At 45.0% G+C, this 12,729-nt stretch overlaps 1 protein-coding gene across 2 annotated transcripts in view; it reads left to right on the top strand.

Moving 5' to 3' along the window:
• Nucleotides 1–12,729, top strand: part of DSCAM (DS cell adhesion molecule) — a 766,451-nt gene that overhangs the window by 734,341 nt on the left and 19,381 nt on the right. For both annotated transcript variants that reach the window (XM_032355377.1, XM_032355385.1), the window contains 2 exons: nt 3,720–3,835; nt 7,162–7,311. In XM_032355377.1, coding sequence (XP_032211268.1) covers nt 3,720–3,835; nt 7,162–7,311 — 266 coding nt within the window. The remainder of the gene's footprint in view (nt 1–3,719; nt 3,836–7,161; nt 7,312–12,729) is intronic.

Raw genomic sequence — 12,729 nt, 5'->3', positions numbered from 1 at the left:
AGGAAGGCAGATGCTACTGTGGGACAAACACAGATGAGCTGGTGCCAGGGTATCCCCCACACAGTGTCGTCCCCCATCTCCTGTCACGGGGCTTCGTGCTTCTGCATATGCCTCTGTTTCACCCAAGCAAATCACCCCCCACAGAGGAAGAAGAGAGACTTTACCCACCAGGCCTAAGATAGAAAGGACTTTCTTTCTTTTATGATGACGTGAATATAATTTAAAGCAAAATACCAGCCTTCTAAGAGGTAAGACTAGGCTGCTCTGAAGTATTAGCCAATACGTGGTTAACATCCAAAGACCAGTATTATAAAGAGCTGAAAGTGGAAAAGCCTGGAGAAGGGTTCAAACTGTGAATGTAAATGAGTTTAGCCTTTTTGATGTTCCTATTTTAAGACACAGAGTTTAAAAAAAAATTGAACTATTATAATGAGTTCCTGATAGCCCTACAGTTAGTTATTCTAAACTTATGGAATGTTTCATATCATATTTGGGAAGGTGGGTGATGTGCAGACTTTTTCACTAGTTTTTTTTTTCCTCACAAAGCTTAAGGAAATATTAAGACTTTAAAGAGTTTTAAAAACTGCAAGTAATTTATTGGCTAAGCTCAGAAATACCGTACTCGGTGAACGAGGGTCAGCTCTCTGTCATTTTAATCAGACAACCAGAGGGCAAATGGATAGTGGAAGATTATATTTCAATAATAACTAACGTACTTGGCATGATCCCGTATCATAAAAAGATGCGATTTTGTTCCTACAGTGAAAACATCCAGAATCTTTTCACAAATGAGTTTTCCTCAAATAGGTGGTTTTTTTGTTTGTTTGTTTGTTTTGTGTGTGTGTGTGTGTGTGTGTGTTTGTGTGTGTGTGTGTTTTTTTGGGGGGGGGTGGGAGAGAAGTTTTGCTGCTGTTTTAATGACCAATTATTGTAATTTTAGAGATTCAGTCTTCCTAGAACCATAGATTATAGACTATGGCTGCCACATTAAGAAAGCTGAGACCTAATAACCCATTAAATGAGAAGAATATTACTGCCTCTCGGACTTGTCACTCACTCCCACTGTACCCCCCAAATAACAGGATTTATTCAACAAGCTTCAACACACTTATTGAGCACCTATTCCGACCACATACTGCTCTAAGTCGTAGGGATATATAGGGGCAGAACGGAAGGGGCTACCCCTTGAAGAGCTCCTATGCCAGCAGAAGAGACAGATCACAAATGAGATAAGTCCATTAAACATATGCTCAAGAGTTTTCAGCACTGAGGAAACAAAATGCAACAGAGGGCGGGGAGGGGCAGCATCAGCAGTGCCCAGAGCTGGACCAGCCTGGCTCCATTGAGAAGACAGCACCTGCACCAAGCCCTGAAGCCAGGGAGGGAGGAGCCACATGGCCACTATCTCAAAGCAAAGGGGACAATAGTGCGAAGGGAGAGAGGAAGAATTAGCTTCTGAAGCTCAAGGTTTGTTGGGCCATGTTTATGCCTTTTGTTACAGAACTTGACAGCATGCATTCCTTCAAGGAGGAGGAAAAACTTACTTCCAGCTTTGATTGTCTTTGTCTATGAAGTTCAATCATATTCTAAGTCCTCGTGCCCACCGCAGTGGGGCACAGTGGCTATTTAGCATACTTCCTGTGTGGGTCTGACAGTGGTCCCCTTATTGTTAAGTACAGTCTGCGCTTGGGTTCATAGCATTTAATAGAGCAGCCGTGGACTGCCTCATAATTATTCATGATGAGCAGAAGGAACTAGCTCACATTTCTATTTTTGGTGCAAGGACAAGCTCAAGTCCCTAGTGGAGTTTCTAAACAGACCTTTCAGATACTCACAGAGGAGCAGTTCCCCATCTGTTTTTGTGGAAATAGAGCTTGTCTAAATGGCAGCCCCCAAGTCACCAAAATGTTCTTCATTTCACACAAGTATTAGAAACTATGCTGTAAAACACACACACACACACACACACAGAGTGAAAGCGCAGTTAAGTAAATAATTTCAGAAAGCATATAGACCATGTGAGAAATTCAGGCCAAACGTTTGAATTTGGGCTCTGCATAATTAGCATGCGCTAGCTACGTAACCCAGTTACTCTTCTGCAGAGCAGGAAATCTGGTTCAAGATCAAGTCCTAAGTAGGAATGACGCACCTTTCAGAAGATGTCGTTTCTATAGGTTCTTTTGTTTATACTCAAATGAGGGAAAGGCCATTACAAAATATTCAGAATATCACCCCAGTCTTCAACATGCAAATGTCTACAGGGGTTCTTGTGTGAACTTGACCTTCGGAATATTAACATTCCTTCAGCGACAGGGTTCAAAGGTAGGTGAGTTGTCGTCAATAAGAAAGGATCCAGGACTCCTGGCGAACGCTTAGTTGAGAAAAAAAACATTTCAGACGTAGTATGGATACCCTGTTATTGTTTTCTACTAAAGTAACTAATGAAGAGGTAAATCATCGAGTGAAGTAGAAATTTTTCTCAAAGTCGATTTTAGATTTATGGATGCCATATTTTATCGCATCAATGAATTATTTTGAATGATCGTTGGTCCTTAGAAGTTGTTTGAATATACAGGTGACATAATACAGGCATTACGGGAGCTGACCCATGCATACAGTTGAAAATCCACACATAACTCTCGATTTCCCCAAAACTTAACTGCTTGTAGCCTGTTGACCAGAAGCCTGACCCATAACATAAACACTCAGTTAACACATGTTTTGCATACTCTACGTATTATATACTGCATTCTTACAATAAAATAAGTTAGAAAAAATGTTATTAGGAAAACCACAAGGAAGAGAAAATATTACAGTACCAGCCTGTGTTTATGGAGAAAAATCCACATATACGTGGGCCCCTCCAGTTCAAACCTGTGCTCTTCAAGGGTCAGCTCTACATTATTTTGAAATCTTCTCAATCCTTACAACTCTGTAAAGACTGCACAATCCCTCCCGGGATGCATATTTCTAATTAAAGCCTTTGTTGACTTTTTTGTGTGTTTTTGTGAAATGTGCAGATTATTTTTTTTTTTTCCTGTAGGCTTTGACTGAATCTGATTGTCCCATGCCATTTTACCACCTATTTTCATTTACTTCTAGAAGACAGCTCACTCTGAGAGTAATTTTCTGGTACACAAATTCTTACACTAGTTGGGTTTTGTTTTTAATTCTAAAATGTGATATGAGTTAGGATAAACTAGTGTCAGGGAAGTTAACACGGTTTAAGATTTGTCACTGGAACAAAAATAAAGTGACACCAGATGTAAATACAAATCCATTAGTCGAAACCCCACCCAACCAGCAGCCAGCACATATGCTTTCTCCCTTGCCACCACTGGAACATCTCCTGTCTGACAAATGGAAGTGCTGCTGGTTTAAAAATCACCTTTTTTTTCTTGTTTGTTTTACTTAGTGTTACATGAGAAGGGGCAAATTACAAACGTTCTATCAAAATGGAACCAATTTCTATTGACAGTTTTCATTCTTTGAATCTTGCAACGGACTGTTGAAGGTTCATATTATAAATATCATTTGAAAGAGGGAAAATATTTTTTCCTTCTCCTTTCCTCCTTTTCCTTCCTTGCCTTTTTCCCCCTCCCCTTCCCACAAGGTATTCAAATAATGTGATGCTAGACCTAGTTGATATATAAGCACCTTCCAGCATCATGTAAGTCTGAACTGCGTTTGTTCATAAATCCCCTCTATTTTATCCCCAGTAAGAATACCCGGACTTCGGACACCTTGAGCAAGCAACAGCAGACCTTGAGGATGCACATTGACATACCCAGGGCTCAGCTTTTGATTGAAGAGAGAGACACAATGGAGACCATCGGTAAGGGGCCTTGTTCATGGCTTCACACAATGTGTCTGCTACAGCCAGGCCCTCTCCGCCCAAACCCCCGGAGTTATGGGAACATCTTGAGAGCTACATGAGCAAAGTAGAAGGAAGATGATTGTTATTGAGGATAATAATAAATACCAGCAAATGTGGAGGGGAAATTAACTCACACGTGGCTCAGAGGTCACCTGAAACAGGAGTTCCCCAACCTTGATCCATGTTGGGTCTTTCCTGGAGGCACTATTGGTGATCCTCCAAAGAACAAACACCTGTAATCAAATAAACCTAGAAGGACCACACATTAAAGCCCCCTCTGGAAATCCACTCAGTGCCTTCTTCAGCTCCAAGGCCTTCATTAAAGAAAACATGTAAACTCTACTTAGCATTTAACATACAAGTGTCTTTGCATGAGCCACCTCTTCATCATCTTCCAACACCCTGCAGACACCCTGGAATGGGTTCCTTGGCAGTGCTTTGGGAAACACCCAGATCTGTGTTTCACTTGGAGGACTTCCATGTCTGGCTCTCCCAGAACCCCACTGTCCTGACTCCTACCAGCCGTCCCCAGCTCTCCCAGAAACCCCCTGTCCTGACTCCTACCAGCCATCCCATTCAAAATCTGCCATTCCCTATTGCCTTCTGCCACAGCTGTATTCAAGCCAGAATCAGAGACTTCATATTCCCATTGCAATAATGATCAGAAGAACAGCTAACGTTTGCTGAGGGCTGTCTAATGTCATCTATTTTATAAGCACTTTATGTGCATCATTTCATTTAACCCACCCAATCAATGTAGGAAAAAGCTACTACTTTGTAATTGGGACATTGAGAGATTATGCAGAACCAGGCAGGACACCCGCCCAGCCGCCAGCTTAGCCTCCTGGACTGTCACCACCTGATTCTGTATCAATAAGCTACTTCCCAGAAGCCCTCACCTTAGAAATATCATTCAGCTTTCCAGTATCCATGGAAACAGATTCTGAGACAGGTTGCCCAATCTGGCCCTTTTGAAACTTCACTCTGTGTTTGTTCTGGAAGGTGTTTGCTGGCACTTGGTCCCAGGGCAGCCCTATCCTGTGGTTTGGCTAAAACTACCCCACTCCTGGCACCTATGCTAGAAGCCTCCTGCTAGGAAAACAGTAGTATATGGCCAGATTGGCAGAACATCTCCATCGCTTTTTGCCCCCTTCCTGCATGATTATGTTTTAATAGAACAGCAGAGACACCTCAGCTTAAAGGCTCCTGAATCCTAAGGCCTGAGCTGCTCTTGCTGGCTTTAAGTTTGGCCCAGGCATAAGAGCTCTTAAAGAAGGTTGGTCAAGCCCTGTATGGCCCTCAGTCAACCAAATTCAGTTGAATACTACCCGTGTCGTCTGAGTGTTCACTACTCATCCTAAATATACAAGATTTTATTCGCTAGCTCACGTCAAGACAAAGCACCATGCTTTGTTCCTGACCATCTTTATCTTCCAGGAGTATGGCTGGAATCTCTCTTATTGAACTCAATAGTTTAGGCATGAAAACCAAAATTTCCTTTGAAACATCAGTTCAAAAATCAAAATATAATTCCTTTGACCTTATAATACAGTTACAACATTTGGTAAATCTTCCTCATCAGACTTGTTAACCCTTGTCCCATGGTGGTAAGTAAGTAGTAGTCATTGCTAGCCCAATACCAGAGAAAGGTCTGCCCATCATTCTGTCCATAGTCACTTCCCTTCACCTGAAATGTGTCCTATTATTTACAGGATCATTGATCACCAAGAATCGTTGACCTCCCGGTGATGCTTGACAGTTGGTCGATGGCATTTTCTAATTATTGGGAAGTAGAAATGTGATGCTTTAAAACACTCTGGGCTCTGACTACAAGAATCCAATACGAGAGTGCCATTAATTTCTAGCCAGAAGGAAAGGTTAGCCTCACCCACTGACAGGCACCCAAAGTTTCCCATTAAGAGTTTATACCCTAGTGCCACAGATAATCAGGGGTGCTTTCTGCAGGGCTACGTGTCGGCAACCAGAGCACGTTAGTATTATTAGTGAAAAACAAATGTAGATGTTGGGCTTCTGCTGTCAGGTCCAATTGTCAGAACCTGTTTCTGGAGAAAGGCCACCCAGTGTGGGGACCAGGGTAAGGCTGCAGCGTGACCCCCTGCGCCAAGTCATGGCTCCTACTGCAGCATCCCACGCTGGGATGCCAGCAGACACCTTGGCAGTCTCTCCTCTGTCTTCCTGCCAAAAAATTTTATTCTAACTTCAAGAGGCTTTCCTCTCCTGCCAGAGCCTGAGTAATTGGATTTTGTAAGGTTCATTCTGTTCAGGGCCTTTTTTGGGCACAGAAGTCTAACTGTGTTGTTTATGACTTTCACATCACCATTCCTGTGTCAAGGCATGCCGCAGCATGGTCCCAGCTGACTGATAAACTCCTATGAACAACATCCTGGGCTATGGTGCTTGAAAGTGTATGATTTTATACACATATCCTAACGGAAGCGTCCCTTGGAGTAAAAGAGCTCTCAAGGAAGTATGGAAAGTATCACAACAAAGTAATGAAAATCTTGAGACAACCAAATAATGACACACAGCTCAACCAACTGCTTCCTTTCCATGCACTAAAATGCTCCCGATCCATCTGAACCCAGTCTCCTGCTTCCCTAACCTTAGGAAGCCAACTGGGCTTGGAAACCTGACAAGTGAGTCACTTCGAGAAGTTAATTAAAGGACGTTCCAGAGTAATTAAAGCTCAGAAGAGGTGAGAAGGAAGAGAACATACCTCAGACTCTCTCAAATGGAGGAATCAATAAACTCGGAAGAAGAGCCCTTCTCTCCCCCTCCACTCCCCCAACCCCATACCCTGGCCGGCGTGAGAGCCCCTCGAGTGTAGACAGCTGTGGTGGGATTCTTCTAAGCCTGCAGACAGAGCTGACTTGCAGTGGAGCCCCTTCATGGGGTGGTGCCGGCTTCTCTGCGGACAGCTCCATCTGAGGCTTTGCCAAACACAGAATTCCCGAACTCTGTTAAACAGTCAGCAGCAACAAGAAGCCTCCCCAAATCAGTGTTCGCCCCGTGAGGAGGCCCTCTGAGGTGCACGCCTCTCTCACGTCCATGCTCAGAAAGCCAACCCCTACAGATAACCTCCTTTCAGTATTCTGCAGCGGTTCTAACGCAGCGCTTGCATTTTAACTTGTTTTGGCTATTTTAGCCGAGGTCGTAACTGTTGCTGTAATGAGCGACAACACAAGGGCCTGGGGAGGGAAGGCAAGGGAGACGCGGAAAGGGGGTAAACGTGTCCGGCTTCCTGTGTCCCTGCCATTCTGCAGACGATCGCTCCACGGTCCTGTTAACGGATGCCGACTTTGGGGAGGCAGCGAAGCAGAAGTCCCTGACGGTGACACACACGGTACATTACCAGTCAGTGTCGCAAGCCACTGGGCCCCTGGTGGACGTTTCAGATGCGCGGCCAGGAACGAGTAAGTGGTCAGATGGTGCAGACTGTGTGTGTGTGTGTGTGTGTGTGTGTGTGTGTGTGTGTGTGCTAGCAACGCCGACAAGATATTGACGCTCTGTCCCCGTCCGACGGAGGTGGGGCTCACTGGCCCCGTGTCTCAGAAATAAATACCTATGATAGTAGCTTTCACTGGGACAGTGCGTTTTACTGTCCGATCTGAGCTGGTATCCAAATTGTGTCAGTTGAACCCAGTAACCCTTGGTAGTGATTTACTATGAAAGTGCTAGAAATTCCAGGTCAAGGTATTTTTTTTTTTTTTAATTTGGATGACACTAGAAAATAGGAAGGTAATTAACATCAGTGAGTATGTACTCTGTGCCAGGATTAGGATTAAAAGTTTATGTCCTATACGTTATCTGTAAGGCAGCCCTGCAAGGTACCTACTTATAATGGATATGAATAGATATGATAGCCTCTGTTTTACAGGTAAAAAAAAAAAAAAAAAGGATCCTCAGAGAAGTTAGGTAAACAGCCCAAAGTTGTATACACAATGCAGAATGAAGCCAAGATTGAGCTGTGGGTCTGTCTTTGGACCTTGTGCTTTCCTCCTGCACATGCTTTTTCAGAAAAATTGTAGTCTTGGCTAATCCGGGGATTATGTTTGACTTAGTTATTAATATCTGCATCCATAATATATGGGAATTAATTACTGCAATGAAATTAAATCTCTTAATATGTATCCAGAGCTTATTAATTAGACATTCTTACTCCTTCATAATTGAAATTGTTTCTAAATCTCTTAAAGACTGAGAAATTGATGTCCCGATTATTATCTTTTTGAAAGCTTTGATGTCTAGCTTTTAAATCTCTAATCACTCTGCAAAAAGTTACATTCTCAGAGTGTTATAATTAGAAAAATAAATATTACGATGTTAAAAACCGCTTTTCATAAGTTCTGACTCGAAAGGCATTTGTGAAGTGCATCAAGCACCATGAAGGAAACCAGTTGGTTTCTAATAACATCATAATTTGAAAATGGTTTGAAGTGTTACTGAAATTCATTTGAAAAATTGTCCTCAAGAACATGCTGAAGATATCTTTTATTTCCTCTTTTGTCTAACCTCTCCCCCTTCTTTCCCTAATGACATTCGCACACACTGAAGACCGGAACAGCCATGAGAGAGAGTTAACTTTGCAAGGGAGCAGGAGTGAGAGCCTTGCCCTTAGGAGCTGCTTCATGGTCCTTGGCATTCTCTCCAACTACTGGCTTCCCTATCATCATTTGCCTGGTCCAGGGTCTGGACACTTCAGGAGGCTGCCCAGATGGGTGTCTGAGCCACTGTCTGCTGTGCAGTGGGGGAAAGACTACAGACCCCGGGGGACTAAAATGGATGAATTCATGACCTCAGAGATTCATGGCCAGGCAGCATGGAAGCTGATGGAGACATTAGCAAGAAAATAGGAAAGACGCAGAGGAAATCGGGCAGGTGCCCACGTAGTGGTTCCCAGACTCTTAAATGCATCAGGATCACCCAGGATGTCTGTTCAAAACCCCATTCCAGGGCTCCATCCCCAGAGGTTCTGACCCACTGGGCCCAAGAGTCCGCATTGTAAAGGACATTCTGGGAGATTCTGATGCTGATTGTCCAGAGCCCTCTAGAGAAATACTTCCCCAAGTGTTAGACCTGTGTGTATCCCTGGCCTTTAATGCCATGGGACAGGACCTCTCAAGCTTGCCACACTCACAGCACTTGATTTCTTTCTGCTGGGAAAAACGAGGAAGCGTTCCCGCCTCCCCTTCAGTGTGGGACTGGCAGAGCCGACAGAGGCCAGCCGTAATAGAGGGGAGGGAACTTATACCAAAGCACGGGGAACCTCCCAGCTGCGTGATCACACCCCCACCTGACTAATGGACATATTGACCCGTGGACATTTAAAATATCAGCAGAGATGTGAATGCCGGTCCTAAGCAGAAACTAGAACCAGCAAGAGGCAAGTGGAAGGCTGGAGGCAGATGGGCAGCATGTCCACGTCTCTCAGACCTGTAACCCAGAAGCATAGCTGGGGAGCTGCAGGGATGCAGACATTCAGACCCAGAATTACGTACCAAGATTTTACTTGACATGTGGCCCAGTGATGGGGACACGTCCTGAGACCCAAAGAGACATTCACTTCATCTTAGTGCAGGAGTCAGACGCAAACAACGAACACCATCATTTTTCATTTACCTGAGAAAACTAGGGAAAAACAGGATATGAGGAAGAGACAGTGAGCTAGTGAGTTGGGGGTGTGTGTGGGAGAGGATGGGAGAGGCGGCTTTGAACACGAGTCTGGGGAGCCCGCCATTGAGGAGAGAATCTGAGTCATGGCCGGGAGGCAGCCTGCCAGGCAGAGGGAATGGGAGGGAAAAGCTCCTAAGGCCTGTTGGGGCAGAGGCGTCCAGAAACGCAGTGAGCCACAGGGGAGGTGGGAGGGGAGGCGCCAGCGAGAGAGCTGGCCTGGTCGCCAGGCCTCCTGGGCCAACCTCGGGAGTTTGCTTGTCGTGCTGGGAGACCTGGGAGGCTCTGCACAGGGCTCAGCCTGATGACCCCGTCACCTTGAAGCAACCACAGCTTCCAGAACGCTGCTTCCTTCCTTTGGGATGAACTTCATCCCGCAGTCTTTACAAACACTGGGCAGAGCTCCTCAAACGCATTCCTCAGTCTCTAGTCCAAAGCAAGCAACCAACCAACCAACATCAGAGCTATTCCTTTCATAACGTCTGCACAACATTCTCTATCAATAAACAATCTTCGGGATTAGCTTTTCCTTAAATATTCCTCCCAGAACCACATGAGGAGGGACGAAGAAATCGCATTTTTCATTTAGAAGTGGAAACAGTGGGGGGTCCGCCTCCCACCCCCACAGATGACCCCCAGCTCTCCGCTTGCGCCCTGTGCCTCCGAGTCTGTCATGGTGCCCATGTGCGGACGCCTGTCCTCTCGGTCCCATGTGGTTTGTTCTCCACACCACAGCTGAGCGCATGTGCAGAGAAGGATCTAGAGTCTGCTTCCTCAGCGGCAGGCGGCATTATTACTCTGTTCTAATGATGCTAGGACGGCGTCGTCAAGGTCAGGCCTCTCTAGTTTAAAGAAGAGCATGTACGATATGTTGTTTGCACACTATCATGACTTCATCGTAGAAGCTATGTTTCTAGGCATTTATTTTTTTTAGTTTTCACAACTTGCAATAAAGATTCATTATTAGGTTGGGAGAAATCCCAACAGTGGGCTATGTAACTCTTCAATGAGAGGAAATTGTCTGTGTCTGCAGCTCTGTTTGTGTCCCTGTCTGTCCCTGTGGGTTAGGGTACAGGACAAAGAGGGGCGTCTCTTGGTGTCTGTGTCTGTGTCCCCTGCCCCCAGCTCCAGCTGCAGGGTCTGACACACAGTAGGTACTCAGTAAACAGACTTAAATATCATCCCACTGTCAAGTTCTGAAATCAGAGTAAAAAGGATGGAAAAGAAAGGATGTTTAACCTTTTAGACAGTACGCAGGCAGTCCACTTGGCCTCTCTGTTCTCCATTTCGTAAGACATCTCATAGGCTGGAGGTCTGGACCCAGCCGATTGGAGGCTGCAGGTATGTACGCAGGGTCTCCCAGCACAGTCCATGGAGACAACCAATGAGATCATCACAGGAGAACTTGAATCAACTCTCTTGGGCACAAACAAATTGTGCAAGGGTACAAAGACATAAGAACTGAAACGTGTTAGACTTGACCTGGGGTTTGGGGTCATATTTACATGGAAGTCATCCCTTTGCCACCACCCACCCATCTGGACCAAGAGCATGTACAAGCACCCTTGATGCAAAGAGGGCTAGATTGGGAATGACTAGGAAGCACCCCTGTCCTTAACAGCTCTACCCTTCAGCTGAAGCATGGGAACTCTCCAGCATTTGGTCTTGACTTTTTTTTTTAAGATTTTATTTATTTATTAGAGAGAAAGAGAAAGATCATGAGCAGGGGGAGCAGGAGAGGGAGAAGCAGTCTTCCCACTGAACCCCAGCGGGGGCTGGAGGGTTTGATCCCAGGACTCTGGGATCATGACATGAGCCAAAGGCTGACACTTCACCCGTGAGCCGCCCAGGTGCCCCTTGTTCTGATTCTTTAAGGAGTGTATTTTTTCTACGAAAGCCTCTCTAAACAGAGTTTCTCACCTTCCTGATCCATGCACCGAATCTCTTCCCACCCTCTTCCCAATAAGCAGGACGTGCTCCAACCCTTTCCAAGTGTTTGTCACCCAGGAACCAGGCCAGGCCCCAAGATCTATTGAGCTCCTCCCTCCTTGTGTCGCATCAGCCCTGTGGTAGGTGAGGTGATAAGTCCGCTCTCCGAGAGGAGGGAAGTGGGCACATCTGAGAAGCTCACCGCCAGCGAGTAGTGAAACTGGGTCAAAGGCAGGCAACCTAACTCAGCCACTCTGTGTCTCAGTGGGGCGGGTGCTTCTTAGGGGACATCTGGGGACTGAGTAGATTTGCATACAGAAGTAGGGAGAGGTCCCAGCGTGCATCGACTCTTTTTTCACTGAGTCTTTGCAAACTAATGCACACTCTATCACCCAGAGCTGTACTCAACACCATACTACGGGAAAATACCTGATATAGGCCAGGAAATCCCGTATATAATGAGCCTTTGGTAAATATTTGTTCCTTACGTGATGGGAATGCTCAGGCCCCTCGGCGTCATCACCACGTGCAGCGGAGGCCACAGCCCCTACAAGATAGGCCAGCAAATGCCAGAGAATAAAAGCAGATTAATACCCAGATCACAGTACACATGACATGTTTTATAACCCTATTAGCCACAAAATCCTCTCTTATCCCAAATTCAGGATGATTAAAATAATTTGATTCACTGGGCAGAAAAGCTTAATGTAGGTTCAGACCCAGTCTTGAAAGGCCAAGAGTTATTTGTGTCACTTATCTTCTAATTTGTTGGCTGTTGAGCAAGCATGATGGCACATCACTAAGTTGCATTCGTATCAGGATGGTAGGGAGCCAAATAAAATGCTTTCCATGCAGGGGCAGTAAATGTCTACATTTCCTTAGTAGATTACCTGGTAGGGCCTACAAAGGAGACTACCAAGTAGATACCAAGTCAGATTTTTACTTCAGCTGCTATCTTAGGAGCTACCATACCAAAGAGTTCAGCTCAGGTACAAAACAGCTCCCAAAACCTGATTATTTAAAAAAAAAAAAAAAAGTGTGTCAACCACCTCAATATTCTACCTACTGAGATAATTTTGCCTCTAGGATGGTTGCTTAGAGCAGAACAGAATTGCAGCCTGTGATTTAGGGAAAGTAATATCATGACCTATATTTCCAGCATTATCAGGCCACTGATAAAACTGTCCTCATCTAGAAAAAAAGGATAATGAACAAAATTAACTTGAAAAGAG

This window comes from Mustela erminea, chromosome 1, assembly GCF_009829155.1.
Source record: "Mustela erminea isolate mMusErm1 chromosome 1, mMusErm1.Pri, whole genome shotgun sequence".
Lineage (NCBI taxonomy): Eukaryota > Metazoa > Chordata > Mammalia > Carnivora > Mustelidae > Mustela > Mustela erminea.
The sequence above is the reverse complement of the archived record's forward strand: the minus strand, read 5'-3'. Positions and strand labels throughout refer to the sequence as shown.